The sequence below is a fragment of the Haemaphysalis longicornis genome, unplaced genomic scaffold (genome assembly GCF_048455015.1).
Source record: "Haemaphysalis longicornis isolate Haplotype H1 unplaced genomic scaffold, Haemaphysalis longicornis Haplotype H1 scaffold_3, whole genome shotgun sequence".
NCBI classification, from domain to species: domain Eukaryota; kingdom Metazoa; phylum Arthropoda; class Arachnida; order Ixodida; family Ixodidae; genus Haemaphysalis; species Haemaphysalis longicornis.
The window spans coordinates 78,381,126-78,402,782 of record NW_027526335.1 but is presented as its reverse complement, the minus strand read 5'-3'; the positions used below and the strand labels follow the sequence as shown (position 1 = coordinate 78,402,782).

The 21,657-nt window shown below is 46.2% G+C and overlaps 1 protein-coding gene across 1 annotated transcript in view; it reads right to left on the bottom strand.

Moving 5' to 3' along the window:
• The window catches only part of LOC144174692 (ganglioside GM2 activator-like), a 72,630-nt gene extending 53,252 nt beyond the window's left edge, over window positions 1-19,378 (bottom strand). The window contains exon 1 of the mRNA XM_077703513.1: window positions 19,014-19,378. Coding sequence (XP_077559639.1) covers window positions 19,014-19,256 — 243 coding nt within the window. The 5' untranslated portion in view covers window positions 19,257-19,378. The remainder of the gene's footprint in view (window positions 1-19,013) is intronic.
• Between the last annotated feature and the right edge of the window lie 2,279 nt (window positions 19,379-21,657).

Genomic DNA, 21,657 nt, shown 5'->3' with positions numbered 1-21,657 from the left:
CACCACCGCTGTGTTAGCCGTTCACCGCACCGCTCTGCCTTTGTCGGCGGATTTGTTTACACCTGCGAGCAGTGCGTGCCGTGGTCACTTAACATAGCGCTATATTCAGCTCTTTTGTCGGGCACACACACGCACACGCAGGCACACAGACAACCTTTATTAAAATTCTCTAGGCCAATCACCCAAGCCTTCTCGGCCACAAAGAATTAAAATAATAAGCTTTACATTAAAATGTGACAAAATAATTTATGAGAGTAAGAAAGAGAGATGTTTTCTCTACCTTTCTGGCATAAAACGTTTTAGCCACGCCCGCGATGTAAGCTTGTACACTTAATTGAAACGTAAATACATGTTCGTTCGTTACCCTTTAGTCTTCTCTTTTACTGTACATTTTTACCGGCCCCATTGTACTTTATTCATACGCTATATATATATATATATATATATATATATATATATATATATATATATATATATATATATATATATATATATATATATATATATATATATATATATATATATTCTTGACGGAAATGTGTGCCGTCTACAGAGCGTACAAGGAGCTAGATAGCTATATTAATTGGCGAGAAGACGCTCCGCCATCCTGCTCCAATTCTTCGGGCTGACCTGCCTGGCTTATCGCATTTTCCGGTTCATAATGACTTCGACGCTATGGGGCGGCTTTCGGACACGAGTCGTGATGGACGGATAGGGAAAAGCCGCGCTTTGTGGCGATCGATCCTGCTGAGCTATGGGCGTCGTCGGCCGATAATACATGTACTAGCTGTCGACAGTGACAGTTTAATCGGTAAGGCCGCCGTTTCACCTTGATCGATAACCACTCTGCGCCGAGCACACTCTTTGCACGTTACACGATGGAAAAGCTGCCATTATATAGACGTTCACGAGAAAGCAGCACAGCACTTAGACATGTTTTGTTTCCTGCTTCAAGCTTTTTTTTTTATGATGAGGTTGCCGAGCAGCAAGCAAGAACCGGACAAATGAGTACTTCTTTGTTTTATTAAAATGTCTAGTCCCTTTTCTGTAGGCGCGTGTCCGATATTTCCACGTTTTTTTTTTTTTTTTCCATTACACCATGCATCTATATTCAACCGTTTTAACGTTGACAAGAAATGTTATACTAACTGAGTGAAATATCCGTGGAAGGGAGGGGAGGGGGCTTTATTCGTTACAATGCTCTGTTGTGGCACCAGCCGTGTGAGATTTACCGTACCGATTAATTAAGAGATCAGCCCGGCGGCACGACCGGGTTGCTACGCCAGAGGGTGATGCTAGTCGAAGCATCTTCATCCGCGCACACACGCATTCTTGAACGCGGGAAAGCACTCATACACGCTCACTGTTCACAATGTCACGCTCAGTCGCTGATGTTTTGAAAGAACGTGTTAGATATTTTTTTGGTGCATTACAAGAGGAGGGGGTGGCTAAGGGGTGGGTTAGGTGCTAACGACGTCCTTCCTTGACACTCAAGGCAATTGACACTGTCGAGGACACTGTGTGCGGTGACCGGAACACATGTGCACGGTGTCTCGCGCAGCACGGGGCAAGAGCTGCGAAGTCTTCCCAACTCCCCAGTCTATGTAAATAAACCTGCTCACTCTTTTCTGGAGGTGCTTGGTGCGACATGAATTGTCTTCCATTCAAGAACTTTGTAATCAAAAGCTGATAGTGCTCGACATGACCACCGACGCGACCTCTCAGCCATCCTCACTCACCTCTCTCGCTCCCTATATGAGTGTATGTGCGCGGTCGAGCGTGCGTGAGTAACCACGACGAAGAGGGCACATAATGTCATGTGCTGCGCGCACTATACATCCCTGTACACTTGAGCTCGAACTGTCATTCAAGACACACTTTTTCCAATGCCGCTTTAGAGAAAAGGCCGTGGTACTACAGACTGCGTTAGAATGCAATGTTATGCGCATCCGTGGGGCCACGTCCCTTCACATAGGAATTTTAAGTTTTGAGGGAGGAAGAAATCGCCATGGCGGACTGCGATTTCGGACTGCGACACAATATTGAGCGACTCCCAAGAAACCGTCCGAAACCTGGCGAACGGACGCGTAAGCAGCAAAGCAACCAAGATCATCAAGAATTCGGGTACCCAAAAAGACCGGATAGTGGAAGTCAGGTGGATTCCGGCGCAAGCAGGCGAATGCTCGTCGCACGCACCGAACCACAACGAGACGGCCCACAGGGAGGCGCGCGCACTAACACACCGCGCCCCCAGAGTGCACATGGAAAGCCGCCCCGAGTGGGGCTGGTGGACAGAGACCAAAGATAGGGCCCGAGGCTACGGTGAAGCACTGAAGAACGCGTGACTGTCCAGAAGAGAATAGCCCCCCGCCCTATCAGGCGCTGAGCCGCGAAGAAGTGACGATTCTCGGACAACTACAGACGGCGTCGGTCAGGTCACCGGCGGCGCTACACCGCATGTACCCAGAGGAGTACACAAGCAGCCTATGCGAGGTATGCAAAAAGGGGCCGGCCAACCGGTGGCACATCATGTGGGACTGCACCACCGACCCAGAAGGCGCCAGCTTCGAAGAGTACCCGGCACAACTACAGGAAGCCATCGAATCGAGAGACAAAACGAAGCAAGAGTGGGCCATCCAGCAAGTCTTCATTGCACTCGAAAAGCACTGACTCCGTAAAGGGACCTGCGCCTATTAGGGTAGCGAAGAAGATGCGACGACCGGCCGCGCCAGGACGGGGGTCATAACAAACCCCCGCCCACTGAAGGATCGATGTGAATAAAGTCCTTTACAGTCCAGTCCAGGAGGGATGTCATCGTTTCGCAGAATACCAAATCTCTTTTTTTTTTTGTAACTACTTTTCTTTCATTTGCCGTATTCCCCTTCCCAAGAACGTGGGCCTGGAATTTTTGAGGAAGATGACCGTTCCTTCCTCGAGTTTCACGGGCAATGCGGAGTACCTGCCTTACACATAGTCTATTTACACTGATGCCCACGGTCGAATATTCTCGTTCAATAAAAAAAAACGGTGCGAAACACTTATCTTGCTTTAAGAATTTTGAGCTGATTCCTTTTGTTCGTTTGGGCAATAACAACGTCAAAGTAAAGACGGGATGCTGAAAACCGGCCGTATGCCATCTACGCTGGCCGACTTATTAAGTGAAATTTTTCATGAATGTCGAAAGCATCCGAAGTTAGCTCGACCATTAGACGAATTAAACAGGGTGAACTATAGAGCCGAGAAATCTGCTGCAAGACATCTGCTTCAGTACATATATATATATATATATATATATATATATATATATATATATATATAGGGAGAAATAAAACTTGGCTGGTTAAAATAATAAGTCTGCCGGCCTGCAACATGGGCTGTGCCTCGGAGCAGAGATAAAGCACGGGCATCAAATGCGCCAGTTTTTTTTAATGTGTTTACACGGAAAACAACAAAAAAGAAAAGGTGAACCACGTTGTTTTAAAATGTTAAATTAGTAAGTAAAACCGAATAAGTAAAAAAAGCATCGAAACGTGGATATTGCCCTGCCTTTCACAACCAAACGTGTCATCAATGCGAAGGAAGTGAGTTGCGTGGTCAGCTTTTGTGGACAGAACAGTGGACAAGTTCCGTTTTTTACAAATACAAACAACAACAGATATGTCAGGGAAAACTGTAAAGGTGCGCACTTAATCCCTTGGCAAGGAACTCCAGCCGTCGACCTTGTTTTGCAAGGAGAAACTGTAATAAAGCAAATGACACGTGCAGAAAGGCAGGCCGGTACCTCACACTGTCCCATTCGCACAGCGATCATCTTTTCTGCTTGTTCTGCAGTTTTGTCGCTTTCAGATCTGCTTTTTTTCGAAAGTGAACTTGTACTGACTGCCCAACTCGCTTTATTACTTTTACTGCTACTCGTTCCGGAGGGGAGTACTGCTGTGGACGAATTAAAGAGCGTCTACCCAAAAAAAAGTCCCATCTCATGCTCCGCGCGTCAAATTTCCATTTCATTTTGTAACATCATAAATTGTTATAAGATTCCGCAATGTAACACACGGAACGATGGCCGGGAGTCAGGTGGTACCATGACATACTGATTGTAATGCACATATCCGGTATAGCTATCGCAAAATGAATTGCAGTGAACAGATCAATAATGCAGTGACAGCGTTAACTAAAGCTTACTTTTAACAAAATTGTGGCTAACACATTGGATAAGGTGACAGCTAACAAATTATTCAGGGTGACCAAATAATCTAATTCATTGGTAGTGTTTATGCGCCTGTTGTAGGATTCTTATGTATTGTTACAAATATAAAAAAAAATGTGCGCCATTGGTATTAAGCGCTGCTATTTGAACGCGCCAGTACGCAGGCCTAAATTTAAGGCTTCAAGGTTAGCGTGATGGGCGATTCCATAGCGACGATTGCGATTTCAACAACTAAGGAAAGGGCAGAAAATATATCACCGTCATGTCTCTTGGCGGTGGCTTTATGAATATTCGCTAGGACAACATAAAGTCTGGGCGAGAAAGTAGGGGGTAAATCGTCGCCACTTCATCTGTTTTTCTAATATCTCGTAATTGTTTAAAGTTTGCTTTGCCATTGCGCCACTGCCCTTGGGGTACAGCAGCATTTTGAATTTTTGTTTGTATTTTGATTTGACTGTCGTTTTAAACTATCAAATGTTTTTTTTTTCTAATTTCAATGATAATTTAACTCATTGAACCGGTTCGCGAACCGGTTCAACAAGCTCCTGAACCGGTCCGCGAGCCGGTTCAGTACGTGATATTGTCGAACCGGAACTGAACCGGAACGAAATGATTTCGCCTGAATCCGAACCGTAACCGAAACGGTATTTTTTTCCGGTTCGACACACTGATATATACAAATAGTCTGTAAATAAAATAAGTCACAGAGCGCGAGAAAATAAGGCAAGTAAATACCGAAACGCACGAGAAAAACATAAAAATTGAAGTTTGCTGACGTTTCGACTGGAGGACCAGTCTGACTGGTCCACCTGTCAAAACGTCAGGAAACTTCATTTTTTATTTTTCTCGTGTGCCTCTGTATTTACTTGCCTGATACATCCATCCATCCATCCATCCATCCATCCATCCATCCATCCATCCATCCATCCATCCATCCATCCATCCATCCATACATACATACATACATACATACATACATACATACATACATACATACATACATACATACATACATACATACATACATACATGCTAACGCAGTGCTCCTTTGCAAACAACTTTTTATGTACTTATATTATCTCGCACCCTACTCCCCATATTTTTCCAACTTTTATCAAGATGCCCCCGATACCGTCTGCGGAGCGCGAAAGGAGGTGAAAGAACCCGTGCCCGTACGTACAAACAGAAAAATTGTAATGGAAAAACAAACACGGGAACATAACAGAGGAAGGATTCTCTTTCTTCGACGGTTGGAAAATGGATGTTTGTTGCTGTTTGTAAGTGCGCGTGCTTACAATAGCCAGCTCAGATTCAGGGACAGAAACCAATTTGTACATAAGGCATATCATTACCACGCCTCACCACATTCTGTATATATATATTTTTTTCAGAAGTTGAACTGCACTTTTTTTTTTTTTTTACGGTTGGAAGAGCCTACAATGTAAGCGATAATACGGTTTCACAACACCATCCTGCACGAACCATTCCGTCTCAATTACACCACGCTCACTGTTGGGCGTACGTCGTTTTTATAAAGCGTCAATGCCTAGCGCGAGCGGAGATCAAGAGAGCCGAAATGAATTGCGGTGGGCGGGGAAGCATCAATCAGGAGAAGGAAATATGGTGAACGAGCTTTTTCCCGCGTGCCTGCTTCAAGTTTCCTTTTTCGGCTGCTCTTCTCAGAAGCACGCAACTTCGAGTCAGGCGAGAAAGTCTAACAGTCAGTGTTACGCTAACCTTCTACGCCTTCCCCCCCCCCCCCCCCCCCCCCCTCCTTTTTTTTTCCTGGCGCGCTCTCTACCTGCTCCCGTAAGCGGGAAAAGTAAAAAAAAAAAAAAAACGCAGCAGACGCGCGTCCGAGAACGGCTGCGTGAATTTGGCTCTTGGAGAATTCGGTCACGACAACACTGGCTTTTTGACGCCCACCCTTTTGTCTTGTTTGTTTACTTTTCTCTCTTCTTCTTGTCTTTCTCTTCGAGTGGTCGGGAGGAAAGGAATAGATTGAAATGAAAAGAGAGAGAAAGAGAGTTTGCGAGCCCCTGCTGGCACACAGGCACTTCATTTTGAGCACTTGGTATACAGCTTATTCAAATTTTTGTTTCCTGAGCTTGAAATGCGGTGTACACACAGCATCCGGGCTCTTCCAGGCGTAAACCGAAAGAAAAAAAAAATAAACAGGGAAGGATGTATCAGTGCGCCTATCTGCATGTTTATGCGGACGCGCATTTTGCATGACGGATTTGCCGCTGACACGCTTCACTCCCTTCTACGCGGCTGTATTCAAGCGCCCCGTTCGAGTGCGCTTCACTGACGCGAGCGCCGAGCTAACGCCTCGAGCTGGGCGCATATTGAGTGAGGTGCGCTCCCTTACGCGAGTAAAAATAGAGCGCACTCCTAGAAATTCACTCTTGCGAGTGCGTCTGCCTATTACGAATGTGTATGTTTGTACGGACGCGTGTGCATGACGTGTGTTGCGTCAGCTGTTAGCGAGCTGTTTTTTTCCGCTTGCGTACCAATGCTTGCACAACGGGCAAATGTGCCCTGTGCAAAACCGGAAAATCGTTAAAAACAAGCTTGAAGATGAAAAAAAAAGGTGACACGAGATATTTATTTACCGAATAATAAAAAGAAATACTCTCCCAAACATTTGTATTGTCAATTTTTTTTTTTTAAATTGGACATTGTTATAACGCTAAAAGATGTCCATTGCCTCGCTCGCTGTTTTTCGCCGCTGTGGCTAGATTCGGCAATAAAAAATATATTAACCTAAAAGATCTACACTAACTTGAAACCTGGGGAGCGGCGAAGCGAGCAATGTATAAGTGTATTCTTGGCGCCTTGACGTTTTTGCCCACGGACATGAAACCGCTGGGGGTAGAGGTGTACAGCTTTGCTGTAAAAGTCTTCAGTCTTTGAAGCCCGAAGCGTTCTAGCGTGAGGCGTTGGAAAACAAGTGTCCCGGTGTGTTTATTTAGTACGCATTACGTTCTAGCGCGAGGAGCTGGAAAACGAGTGTCCCGGTATTCTAGTGCCGTGACTAACGACGACGACAGAAGACGCCGACAGCCCGACCGGCTAAGGGGCTTCACCCCTATCTGATATTGTTCGTGTTAAAGACATCGATGCAGTTTGAAGATTGGGGAGCAGGCTGCTATAGGCTCAGTGCGGTACGCCTGCATCTAATATATTTACGATAACATTTCAGGATTCGACGGGTTGATAACGTTTAGTTCCTGACATGTCGCGTTTAAGCCTGGTGACAAACTCTTCGTTTGAGCTACAGTTGACCGCAAATTTTACAATATCTGCTTTCACGGATTTTCGGATATTAATAACAAGTTTTGTTCCCCTGTTAGTTATCCATGAAGAGTTTAATGCATTTGGGAACGCGATATTGCGAAAAAAATTGACCACGCAACCCCGATTTCACGCAGTTTTTATGCCCCGAAAATATGCAGAAAATGGGAACCTTTACTGTTCCACGACCTCGCTTCATATCGGCTAGATGGTGATGATGATGATGATGATGTCCTCAAAGTTTTTGGCACGTACCCACAAGGGGGGATTGGCCAGGGCTAAACCGGTTAAAAACGTGGGGACTTCAAAATTTCCGGAAAGAGGCTGTAAAAGGAAACTTAGTTGTGAATGAAACCCGAATTACCCATTAATCAGCACCGCTTAGCAATTCAAACGACCTGAGGCAGAGAGAAAATTTTGAATGCAATTATATATATCCCTGCTTGCAAACCCCAGCTTTGATGCGCCAATAGATAATATAAGTGTTATCGATAAAGTCAACCCCAACCGCTCAATCGGCTCCTTCAAAAACAGTTGTCTAGCTGTTGAGAAACGGTGACAGTCGAGGAAAAAATGTTCGATTGTTTCGGGGACCTGGCACCGCACACATAGTTCTGTAGGTGAAAGTTCCGATCTGAACAGATAGAAATTAAGCCTTGGAACCCTGCAGCGCAGCTCGGTGAAGGTCACCTCGCATTGCCGAGAGGCGCAAAAATGAACATTCCACCCGTACTTTAAATGTTGGAACTCTTCAAATGATAAGAGTGAATCGGAACGGGTGGCGTCTAAATGCCAATATCGTCTTAGTCTCGCTGATGCAAATAGAGCCAGATTAGGAATTCTGAATTGAATGGGAGCTGTGACGGCGAGATTAGCTAAATGGTCCGCTTGCTCGTTGCCCTTATGTCCGTATGGCCAGGGACCCAAGACAAGCGTACCTCCTTCACGTGCCTGGGAACAAAAAATAATAGTGTGCGGTACAATGGAGAGTCCGAAGAGGAAGTTAACGCCGATATAACTGCCATCGAATCAGATAATATGATGATTTTTGATACATGCTGCGGTACTTTGCATAGAGCGAGAGCTATTGCTAAAAATTCGGCCATAAAAATGGGTGTGTAATTCGGGATTCGCAGCGAATAACTCCAGTCTAAAGATTGTGAAGAAATGCCAATTCCAGCTTTCTCGCCATTTTGAGATGCATCAGTATAAATCACAGAAGTATAAATCACGGCTAATAGCGAGCGTGGTAGAAGTTTTGCAGCGGAAGGGAAGGGGTTTTGAAAGTAAAACTCGCTCGATTGTGGATACCGGAATGACGTCATATAACTTAACAGAAATACAATCCAGGCATGATTGAACGAATAGCACTTGGGGGGAGATACGTTTAGGCCCCGGAGATGTAAAAAATATACTCGGCTCACAAATAAATACAGGCTTGGCAGCCCCAGAGGGGGCTTCGTACATGCGGAGGTAAGTTTGCACCGTCAGCAAGAGAAAGCGGATCCTAAGTTCAGGAACGCGTGCCTCTAAGTACAGAACTCGGTTCAAAACGAACCGGGGAAGGCCAAGACAAAATCGAAGAATGCGCCTCTCCAACAGGTATAACGGACGCAGTTTGTAGATAGGACAACTGCAAAACAAGACGCACCCAAACTCCATGACTGGCCGGACGTAGGCTCGGTACAACAGCAGAAGTGTGTCCCGGCGCATTCCTGCTCGCTTCCCACATAGTCTTTTCATGCGACCAAATGCTCTCTCCGCTTTTGTGACCGATGCGTTAATATGTGCCTTCCAATCAAGAGTAGACGTGTATGTAACACCAAGATATTTCAGCGAATCCACCTGCGGAATGACTTGATTTTTGTAAGCGAGAGAAATTGAAATTGTTCCTGCAACCGGGAAGACAAGTAAAGCACTCTTCGACACATTTAACGTTAAATAAATGCTGTCAAGCCATGTCTCCAAGACAGATAAATAGGCCTGCAAACGGTAATATAGCGAATGAATGTCGACTGCGGCCGCAAAAAAGGCTATATCATCCGCATAAACGTAGGTTGTTACATCTGGGAATATAGGAATGTCACTCATAAGGATGTTAAAAAGTAAAGGCGATAAAACCGATCCTTGAGGCACTTCTCTAGTTTGTGGAAATCTTCCTGAAGATGGCCTTCCGTTTGTACAAAAGAATTCCCGATCAGCCAAAAACTCCCTAATCCAAGCAAAAAGATATGTAGGCAAGTTTATACGCGCTAGTTTGTTGACGAGTCGCATTTGTTGACGAGTCGCAGACGAGGCAAACTGGAATAAATTCGTCCCTTCCTCAATATGCATTTGCGTTTACCCATATCACCGTATCGGGTCCGGAAGAAAGTGCTATGATCAAAAGTTGAAAGTGTGGATTTTTTTCCGCGTGACATGGGGAAAATTGTCATTTTGTGTTGACACCTAGGCGTGCTCGTTTAGTGACTTAAGCGCGTATCGCTTCGAAGCGAAGCCATGAACGATGTTGTCGTTGTCGAGTATTACCAGATGACTCGCTGAGCAATCAGGGTCGTCTTTCTTTTCTGAAAGGTCCGGTACTGCTGCACTCGGAGAGGTTATTAGTGCAGTACAAGATGCAGCGAAAATAGTTGTTACTCTTATAGCGTAAGTACTCTTATAGCGTAAATAAGGGTATAGCGAGAAGAAAGCAAGAACACCCGGAAAAATATTCGCTGATACACAGCGAGTGGATTACTAATTATTTTATCCGACTACTGGGGACAAAGAACGGTGCCGGGAAGAATATCTCTGTGTTTGTGCTGACGCGCGAGCTGAACAAAAGTCCTCCATATTTGCACAACAATTCTAGTTTGTAGACGTTTATAACTGCGTTCTCGCCAAATGTTCGCTTGTCAGGCTATCAACGCTGATTTGTGCCGCTTTTCACGCAATTTTTCACCAGTGAAGAAGTCCGCCTTATTTTTGTTATTCCTTTTCAAAACGGGTCTTTACGCCTCAAGCGTAGAGAATTCATTTATGTTGTTCAAGAGAAATTTGCCATTTTTGCAAACTTTTTGCAAACTTTTATCGTCTCCTCATTCGACTGAGACACGTCACTTTTGGAATCTTTAATGGCGGCGGGTTGGTTTGGCGACGTCTCTCTCTCTCTCTCTCTCTCTCTCTCTCTCTCTCTCTCTCTCTCTCTCTCTCTCTCTCTCTCTCTCTCTCTCTCTCTCTCTCTCTCTCTCTCTCTCTCTCTCCCTTTTTTCCTTTTTTTACCTCTACTATCGCATACGACTCACGTCCGCATACACACTAACGTATATTGTGCCCGTCTTCATAGTTTGGCAAAATATTTCCTTGAGCTTTTGTGTTACCGCGCCCGTGAGGTTTCTTGCGAAATTTACGCATCGTCGCGCGACACGCGGAGCACACAGAGCACGGGAGTTTTTTGTGCTCGACAAAGGATATTGTGCACGCATTGTCGTCTTACGCGCGCTTTGTCTGTCGTCCAGTTCCGTAATTATGTTGTCATTAGGCTTACTGCGGCATGCTAAGCGTAGAAGCTAATATGTCTTGACTGCACACCGTCGCCTTCCTAAAAGCTTCCCTTCCTCCTCTTACGCAGTTGTGAGCACTCACAACGAGCGGGCGCCTTTTCACGGACACAGAGCACGGCGATTTTCCGCTTGGAAACTCGAATACAATGAAAGCTTAGCCTCGAATTCCGTCGCGTATTTTCCTCGTGCAAACTTCACGCAACCTCGAAGATATCTTAATGAAACCGCAGGCGACAGCCTTACTTTGCACGTTATCGCAAAACAGGGCTCTTTTCACGTTTTACGACGATAATTTCGACAAAACGGCCTCCAGAACACCAGCCGCAAAGAGTAGCGTTGAAAGATAGGATGACTCCACTCGCGTTTCACATAATGAAGGGGCGTTACAACTTCCGCCTCAACTTTCTTTTTTTTTTTTTAACTGCACGACGAGGTGGCGGGCGAACCTCAAAACCCGACATCGGCCGTTTCTTTTATTAAGCCGTCATTTGCTTAACTGAGTTGCTTGCGCAAGAGCACCGCAATGTCATGTCTCAAAATTGAGGGCACGTAATGAGAAAGATAGGTGTTTGGACGCAGAAAGTGAGGAAATCTTTTTCCCGAAGCTTTATGGAGCGTCGCTACAAAATAATGAAAATTAAAGAAGCTGTAGTCCTTTCATTATTTAGATTTTACAAAATCGACATTCAGTTCTTGGGGAAACGTCGCGTATTACAAGTGAGGCGTTTTTTTTTTGTTTTTTTTGAAATGAGCCAGATCCACCTAACGCGAATTTGAGCAACAAGCGGAAGTTTGTTATCGGATCTAAATTCAACGCCATCAAAGCTATTATATGATATATTCTATATGTCAGCTACGAGAAGTTTATGGCCACAAGTAATTAAAAATTATGCCGTGAATTTGAGTAATATTAGGCTGCTAAGGTTTGGTTTGGCTCATATTGAATTGAAACACTCTAGTTGATGGGGAATTCTTATAAGAACGTTTTTTAAATTCACTTTTAGACATGGTGCAACGGAGTTTTGGTGGGAAAGACATTAAAATATGCAACATGGCTTAAAGAACAGTACAACCATGCTTGGAGAGCAGGTGAGTCCCCTTGGCGCCGTTAGCACCTCTTTTCGAATTCTCCCCTAGGATAATTTTCTTGGACACGCTTGCAGGCACTCACGAAGTACGCAAGCTCTCCACTGCTTTGCCATGACTTTCCAAAACGCTTCACAAGAAGGCTGCTCATATCTTCTTCACCTTAATGAAGTGTCTCGTACTCTCAGAGGTTGGGGGAGATTTTCCAGGGCTGGTAAGAGAGGGCTACTTAGCTAAGTACTAGGATGGTAAACATGAGAGTAGAAAAAACTAAATATAACCAGAGTTATCTCGTAGGAACGGGTGAAAGGAAATGAAATAATTGTTTCACACCTCTCAGTTTCATTTCGTTCACTACTTCCGTTCACTTTGTTGTTGACATCTGGGGACAGCTCTTTCGCCTATCTCCCAATTGCCGTCTGAATTCATAATAAACCAGCTCCGTAAAGCAAAAAAAAAAAAGAAGTTCGAAAACACCCACGAAACAGACTGAAAAGCAAACTCCCATTGGGAAAATAGGCTTGGCTCATTTCGATCCGTGAAACAGCCGGATGTGGTTCATTTTCGATACGAACTACAATCTGCATACACGTTTTCAGGGCGTTATCCCAACTATTTTCTTACCACACCTTTTCTAGGGTAAGGTTGCCAATTTTTCCTTGTCACTGCAGTTTTATCCGACTTAGTTTCGGTTTCAGGATCTGGCTCATTTCGAAAAAAAAAAAAAAAGGCGCCTCAAGTACTTGTCGAGTTCATAAAAAGACAAATGAGCGTTTAACCCGGTCATCCCTTACCGGACGAATTTCTTTTTGCAACAAGCAACGAATTTAAAAAAAAAAATCGGCCGAATATGTAGGTGATTCGCAATAAGTATTGCGGTTAGTGCGAACGTTGACCGGTGACCAGTCAAACACTGCTTCAACGGGCGCGCTATAAAGAGGCTGTCGGGCTCTGCTCACACCCGGGTCATTTTTCAAACATAACTATTGCTATTATTTCGAAAGGCAACTCGTAGTAGAAGTATGGCTGCGTTTGACAACGTTTGGCTTCATTCCGCTACGTTTGATTACATGGCTACCTTTGCCTTCAAGAACGACCACGCAATTTATATGACGAAGCAGTGCCTTAGTGATTTATTTTTCTATTGGTCACCTGCTGTTCTTTAGCGGGCGCTGAAACCTCTCCATTGATGCGACTCTCTTTTGACAGGACTGTCTACCTGAATATCAGCACAGCGGTAGCCACAGCAGTGGCTCGTGGCGGACGTGTAAAAACCAGGTGTGCTAATAACAATGTTTGCGAGGTTGAATACAGTAGACATGGCCACAAATGGCGTCTAGGCTCGCCCATCTACCCGCCGCGGTGGCTCATTGGCTATGGCGTTGTGCTGCTGAGTCCAAGGACGCGGGCTTGATTCCCGGCCGCGGCGGCCGCTTTCCTGATGGGGGCGAAAAGCGAAAACGCCCGTGTGTTGCAGATTTCGGCGCGCGTTAAAGGTCCCCAGGTGGTCAAAATTAACCTGGAGCCCTCCACTACGGCGCGCATCATCGCCTGTGTAGCGTCGGCGCGTTAAACCTCATAATTAATTAATCAAGGCTCGCCCATCTAAGCTATTACTCAGCGGCTTTAGAGTGAAAGCCGAAACAAAATGGCGTCATATTCCGCATTAGCAGTTTAAAAAAACAAAATCCCGGACCATCTCAATTAAAGTTAAACCTGAAGAGAGGCGGAGCATGCAGTGTATGAGAGTATTCTTGGCGCCTTGGCGTTTTTGCCCACGTGCATAAAACCGTGGGGGGTAGAGGTATACAGAGAGAGAGAGAGAGAGAGAGAGAGAGAGAGAGAGAGAGAGAGAGAGAGAGAGAGAGAGAGAGAGAGAGAGAGAGAGAGAGAGCTTTAATGAGAACTGAAGAGGTGTACAGTTTTGCTGTAAAAGACTCGTGTCTTAGTAGCACGTACGTTCTAGCGCGAGGCGTTGGAAAACGTACGAGTGTCCCGGTGTGTTCTTTTAGTACGCATTACATTGTATAGCGCGAGGCGCTGGAAAACGAGTGTCCCGGTGTTTTAGTACCGTGACTACATGAGACTACGACTGATGACAGGAGACGCCGACAGCCCGAACCTCCAAGGGGCGTTGCCCCTAAAAAACTGAGTAGTAAATATCGGGTTTTCGGACCCCAAGCTGTGTCTAAGGTCGCTTGACACGTGGACCGATTAACATGTCTAAATGACGGAATTATACATTCCCCAATTTAAAATTTAACAAACGAACGCTTTGTTAGATGTCTAGCTGCGGAGTGACCAATTCAGATCTTTGTTTAAAAGTAAACAGAGGCCCCCTTTGTACCCGTAACAAGCATTTACGTAGGAGACTTTCAAATCGTATTCACACACGAAACGAACTGCCCTTAGAAGCGGTAAAAAGATGAACTAACAAAACTAGAGCAAACTTGCAGAAACAATGCAGTGCCTGATTGTCCGCCAACGTCGTTGCTACCTCTGCCCTTTTCTCCCCTGCGTGCTCCCTCTATGTCGACCTCGTGCACGTCAAAGGTCGGTCGCTTGTTTGCGTGCCGCCAGCGTGCAGACGCTTCGCTCCTGTCACATCGATTCTTTACGGCGAAGCAAAGGCCCTGTCCTATCGTGCTCCCACGCAACCCTGACGCTCGGCGGCTTGGCCCAGACGAGACGCGAACGATAATGATAGACAAACAGGAAAAGAAACATACTCCAAAGACAGGTCAAGGCTGGCTTTCTGCTCTGAGGGTTACGGCGGACAAGCTCGCGAGGCTGTGGTCTATACCGTCATTTGAGTACGATCGTCCCAGCTGCTGCCCAGTGGGGAAAAAAAATTGAAGGGCAGTTGTGGGAAGCTTCCACTTTTGGGAATGTTATTGGAGCGAAGTTGTTTAAATCAACGCTCTTAAAGGACCGCCGTCCCCTGGAGACTGTTTGCAACTATATGCACGGCAGAGTGCAGACTGTACAGGCAATACAGACAATTCCTTTTAAGTTGACTGTGAGCCCTTCCTGCGACAGCTGTACTTTTGTTGAAACGTATGCAACTGCAACGGTCTGAAGTTGGAAACAAGGTCAGTACATAAAATCAGAGTCAACTGTTGCAAGACACCGACCAGTGAAGTTGAGGATTGTGTTTATAGGAGCGTGTACCCAACCATCGGAACACTGCCGAGCTCTGAAATTTGTGTTTTTATACGTGGACAAAATTGGTTAAAATTTAGAAACTTCTGATGTTGTTACTGCTCCTTGTAAAAAGGTTCCAACCAAGCCCACATTTATTTCTTGAAATTTTCTTTCTTTTCTTTTTTAATTATTTTTAGTCAACTTTTTACCCCATCATTATTCAGTATAAGGATACGCCCTATGATAATCACCGGAAAATCAGCATGCCTTATGTTTGCAGTAGTAGTAGTAGAGGTTTATTGGAGCAAAAGGAAAGGGAAAAAGGTGGTGGTGAAGCGTCCCTAGTCCAGGGTGCCTAAAGCTCTCTATCTCTCCATCTCTTTCTCTCTCTCTTCATTTCTCGTGTTATTTTCTTCATTTTTTTAGTGCAAGGTATACTTGAGTTGCGAAAAATGTAATATTTAATAGTTCGTGATAAAAGTGCTGTGCGTGGTTTAACTACAGGGAACATTTATACAAAGAAGAAACGCAGTTAGCAGCGTTTCGCTTTTGATAGACTCGCTGGGGATACAGAGAGATACAAGAAAATAAATGAAGATCAGTGCATGCCCTGTTTATCTACATAGCCACTGTTTTAAATTAACTGGTGTTCAGGCTACACGACTGTTTGCCCGTTAACTGTTATTTGATATACCAGATTATTCCGTTCATTTCAAATCCCCAGTGTTATTTTGTTTCCACGTTGCTGACAGCTGCTGTTCTTTTGTGAAGAAAAAAAAAGGGAAAAGGGGGAAGGGGGTGTTTAGCCAAGCTTAAACGTCGGCGATTATTCTTATCAGTCAGACAGGTATGTGATCCGTGAGTCCATAGTGTTTCTGCCATTGTTATCGTTTTCCGGGTGAAGAACGCAAATTTCCCTAATAACGCCTTGATGTCGATACCATTTCGTCGGCTTATGCAATTGAAATGCAATCTTTGTAGCCTGTTAGCCTTGTTCACGGTTAATAGGTTTACCTTATTAACTTGATAACAAACTTAGTCTGCGATCCATGGTAGTCGTAAACAGGACGACTCTTGATACTTTTTGTCCTAGGGCCGACCTTGCTACGGTGACGTGCTTTTAGATCGAACAGCTGGAGAGTCACGCACTGACCGTATAGCTTGATTGTTTTTTTTTTCTGCGCATGCAATGTGTCAAAGTGCACACTATCTGTCGTAGCCTTCCCTTGATCAAAGAACGTGACAGGTGCGCTTTAATAATTATATCCCACAATAGGACCTAATGGGATTTCCCGTTTTAAGGTCAAATCTTCTTAGGCAGCTCGCCCAGCTCTTTCATGTAGCATTGCACGCACGCTCGCGGGCCTCGGTTAGATGAAACTTTAGAAAAAAAATTAGCAGTGGCTTAGCTCGGCTATGCCAGGATATACGTAGCGTGAGCTAAGGTTCAGCACCCGTACTCCAATTGGATTGGATTTCAATCCAACACCATCCAATTTAATCCAATCCAATCCAATCCAATCCAAGCCAGTCCGATCCGATCCGATCCGATCCGATCCGATCCAAACCAATCCGATGCTTTTCGCACTTGCGCAGAGCGGCCCTTCACGGCACACGCGAAACCGCTCAACCTCGGCCAGTGTAGCTTACGCTACAAAAAATCATGAACCCTTCCCTGCAGCCACGACGATGGTTGAATGCGAAGCTATCTCGTGATGAATTCTTTGGTTGGCCTATCCGACACTGCGAGTATGCGCTACTCTGGAAATACGCACCACCTTTCTAGAACACCCAAAGCAACACTTGGGTGTGCACTCCGTAGGACTAACGTTTGGGTTTGGGGCGTACGGCGCGAATCGGTATCTGCTGCTGGGCGTCCGCTTCGACCATGTCGAAATGGACCGGTCGGGTGGACGCCGGCTTCATAACGCGAGAGACCCAGGTTGGATTCCGGCCACGGGAAAGGTTTTTTTTTTTCTTTCGTTCACTTCACACACGAGCATTCATCATCATCGTCAGAGAAAGTTGGCTTTCCCGCAGGGCGCCTTGGCGTACAACGGCATCAGTGAGAACACTAAAGCTTCGCTTTGAAAAAATTCGCATCCGCCGGCCGGTTTCGAACCGCTGTGCCATAGAAGCAGGTTTCTTTCCGTATGGTAAGGTTACAGTGGCTAGAATCCTATCCTAGCCACTGTAGTAAGGTTTACGAGGAGATGGACAGGTTCCTTTACGTATGGTGAGGTTTAGAGGAGATGGCTTGGCGGAGTGAGTTGCTGTGGGCGCCGCGGAAGGCATGGCGCACTTGAAATGTCTCCGGATGAATTTTAAATGTCTCCGGATGAATTATATTTAAGAAGAGATTCTCTGAATGGCGGGCAATGTTATGTCAAGCTCCCGTCGTTGCACCAAATGTATTATGTTCTATCCGTCCTACGTGGGTATGTGTCAAAGGTGAAGAAGGAAGAAAAGAAGATGGAACACAAATGACGCTGGCAAATGAAAAATCAAGTGACAGCGCAAGGATGGAAGAAAAAAGCGCGGGAAGGATGCGACATCCGCACCAGTGATGGCATAGAAACGGCCAAGACCAAGCCTAAATCAGACTGATCATGTCGCAGTAAGGGAAGTCTCGAACTTCAGAAGTACATATAATACCGGTCTAAATACAGGCCTATCACCTCAGTCATGGGGGGTTTACCCGAAGCGGGGCCAAGCTCTTACAAATCTGAATAAGCGATGAGAAAGACCAATTCGACACGTTTCACGTTTCAACAATTTAGTCGCATTTCTTTATCGTTATTTTCGTTACACGCGCCTTTGACCGTGCCAGCTTAGTTTCATGATTATCCCATACAGTCACAATGTGGGCGCAGTTTTCAAGCTCTGCCATTCATATAGAGGCGTTAATAAAAGAATCACTTTAGTGTGCATGATATCGCACGAAAAGCCAATACTATAAGCGTTCGAACAGACGAAGAAAGAAATAATTTAGAATCAGTTCAGATATTCGATTAATAATTCTAGCATCTGGCTGTTGTTACTTCCTTTAATGTCGCGGCAAAAAGCGCAATGTGTTCCTTCAATGATGTAACTCTAATATCGTATTCAAATGTGTACAGGGGAAAGCAGCCGCAGCAGTACGCAGATACCGAAGCAACGTTTCAATCCTTGTTACTGGACATCAGTAAGAACAACGTTACAATAATCTTAGTACCAACATGGCTGCGTTAACTTGCTAACTTATATAACTTTGTCCCATGCTGGAGCACAGCACACACAAATCACGAAGGCTAATGCACGTGAGCGGATGGCAAAGGGGCAGGGATTTATACACCCCCCCCCCCTCTAACACCCCCCCAACACCCCCCCAGAAGGACTTCGACACCCCCCAAAAAGATTCCACAACCACAAGCACCCTGCCTAGGGATTTATACAACCCCCCCCCAAACATCCGACCAACACCCCCCCAAAATCGAACCCCTGCAAAGGGGCGTTCACGTTTCAGTTCATTCATCGTCAGAATCGCTTCCATAACGGCCTCTATAATAAATGTATTCACGACCCCTTAACAGCCCTCAAAGACGGCAAGCGCTGCTTTGCATCGAACGGTTCCTCAGCTGAAACTTCCCCCCTGCCATCCGAACCGCGCTTTTTAATCCAAACTGACAGCGCGTGCCACGAAAGAGCGGGGAAGAGCGGCGCGCCCCAGCGACCGACTAAGCGGTGGGGCCCACCTGGGTGTCCCCGGCCGATGACTCCTCATCCTCGGCGTCGTCTTCGCCGTCACCGTAGTCCGACCGTAACTGGTCCGTCCCCGGAGGTGGAGGCGCCTCCACCAGAGACTCGTTCGAGGCTGACTTGGGCTCCGCGCCGTTGGCACTTTGCATCGGCGTCACAGTGGCCGTCGCACCGACGTCGTCTGCTAGACTCGGCCGAAGGGAGCAGACGACAAGAAGGAGCGCGATGAGCGGGAACATGGCAGTCGACGCGTACTCCTCTGTCGCGAATGCCCGCGCGCGAGAACAACTCTGGGGAACTCGACCAGTCCGGTGAGGAGGAGTGTCGAAACGGCCCAGCGGGCAGGTCGCATATGTGCGCTCGACGCAACGGGAAGGAGGCGTAACGGGAGAGAAGAACTGAGAAAGAGCGGCCCGCGCGTACGGCGAGAATTGCGGAGCGAACGACGCGCATAGGAAAACTCGTTTCCTGCTAGCGGTGTATACATTTTGGCTACCTACCTTTTTTTTTTAGAATTACAACTTTTTTTTTTTCCATCTCCGACGGCTCCTTTGCGTAGGTTGCTGTCGCACTCGTCGAGAGGACCCAAGGTGAATCGTCACAGAAACTCACGGCGAAAACCGACACAAGGACTGGCGCGTACTTTAGTTTAACGGTGCGTCGCTCGATATTTTCAGGCACTGAAGCAAAAGGGAAACGGCAGTACTTCAATCACTCGTTTAATCAATATCCGCTACCCCAGTTTTCCTATTGTCTAGTTTCTGACGAGCGGAAGGAGCTTCTGTGAGCGCTGTTTACTGTCCAAGGTTTACAACCCGACGCCGCGGCGAACAATTACGGCGGGGGGTATTTCCCGCGTTACTTTAGTGGCGCTAGCACCGAGTAGGATTTTGTTTGACACACTTGTTGTCATGGGAAAAGCGAGCGCTGAATTCCTGAAACCAACCGGGGCTTTTATTTTTTAAACGCTGCCGCGTGACACCCTTTTTAGCCTTCGGCACACGCGCAGCTTTGCGCTCCAGTAGCGACAACGTTTGTTCCAAACACGTGTGCGGTTCAACTCAACCCAAATGAGTGACAACTCGTTCTAAGGAACGTTTTTATACAGAGGGGAAAAAGTGGGGGGGAGATAGATGTTAATTTTCCCGAGGCTTGCACTGGGGCAAAAGAAAACAAGTAACTTATATTCCGTTCAACGTAGCATTTGCATTAAAAAAGGGAGACACTTTTTTTGCTTAAGTGTATTGTTTGATTAGGTAACTGAAAGCTTGCATTGATTTTGCGTTTGTGTCCACGTTTATTTCAGGCACAGAATCTTCTTAGCAGCGCCCACGCCGTGTTCAAATCTTTGTGCGTATGCATTCGTACCACTTATTTGAACAACAAATAAATGAGACACACTGGTCTGAGCTTGTGACCACACCTGGTCCCCGCGGGTTCCAAAGCGGTGGTTAGAACCACTGGGCTGCAACGCCTTCGCTGATAAGAAAATAGGATTTCGGGGCTTTTGTACCCAACTTTTGTGCCATTACGAAGCCAAGAAAGAGGGAGGATGTATAGTTGGCCATATATATATTTTTTATTATCATTTCAGCCCTAACCTGACACGGATCAAATAGAGGTCGTTGATACACATGAATCTCGATGTTCGTTCAGTGCCGAAATAAAAACGTCTCAAGCCAGTTCTACATGGTGTGAGTTTCCTCAACGAATTCGCAGCTGCGGCGCCGCTCGCGTGGCAAAACTACCTATTCTGGTTGCTGTGGCAAATTTACAGACGTTGGAGCAGTCGAACTTTTCCTGTGAACGCCGCTTGGTATTTGCAATTTGTCGCAGGAATGAAAAAACCATGCACCCCTCCGTCTAACGACGACGATAGCTGAACGCGAAGCTCTCTCATGATGGATTCTTTGGCTGGTCAATCACACTCTGCGAGTATGTTCTACTCTGGAGGTACACACCGCTTTTCTAGAATACCCACAGCAGCTCTCTGGTGTGCACTCCGTAGGCCTAACGCTTTCGTTGGGGGAGTACGGCACGAAATCGATACCTTCTGCTTGGCGTTGTTTTATTATTAAAATTGCGATAGTATGCCTTATGGAATGAAGGCTACATTACATGTATACGCGAACTCCCGTTTTGCGGAGAAGCGCAAGGTGGGAGCGGTGGTGGGGTCCCCATATCCACTGATGGAGGTCAGGTGGTCTGCCAGGGTGGGAGCCTGTGCCGCGAAGGTGTCGCGTTCTAGTCTCTTCCAATAAAGGGACGTCAACAGAAGGTGTTTTGTATCAGCATCTTCGACAGGAGCCGTGCAGAAGGGGAAGTTCTGTGTGAGCGGGGCATGGTAGCGTGGTGGACATGCCCGGGTCACAGTGGTCTGGAGGGCTCCACCAGCACGAAGTCTTCGCAGAAGACCCCTTCCGAGCGAGCTAGTCTACTGGGGACGTTTGTTCCACACAGTGAGATAAGAGCACGTGTGGCGCGACGGAGATATTCTTTCTGGTGGAGAAATTGTTTTGGGGCATATATTGCCAGTAATGGCAGTGGTCGTGGAACGAATGCAGGGTGGCAGGCACCATCCGCCGAAATGTGAGCCGGGAGCGTATTTCGCCGGACCCACTACAGCCAAAGAGGGCAGGG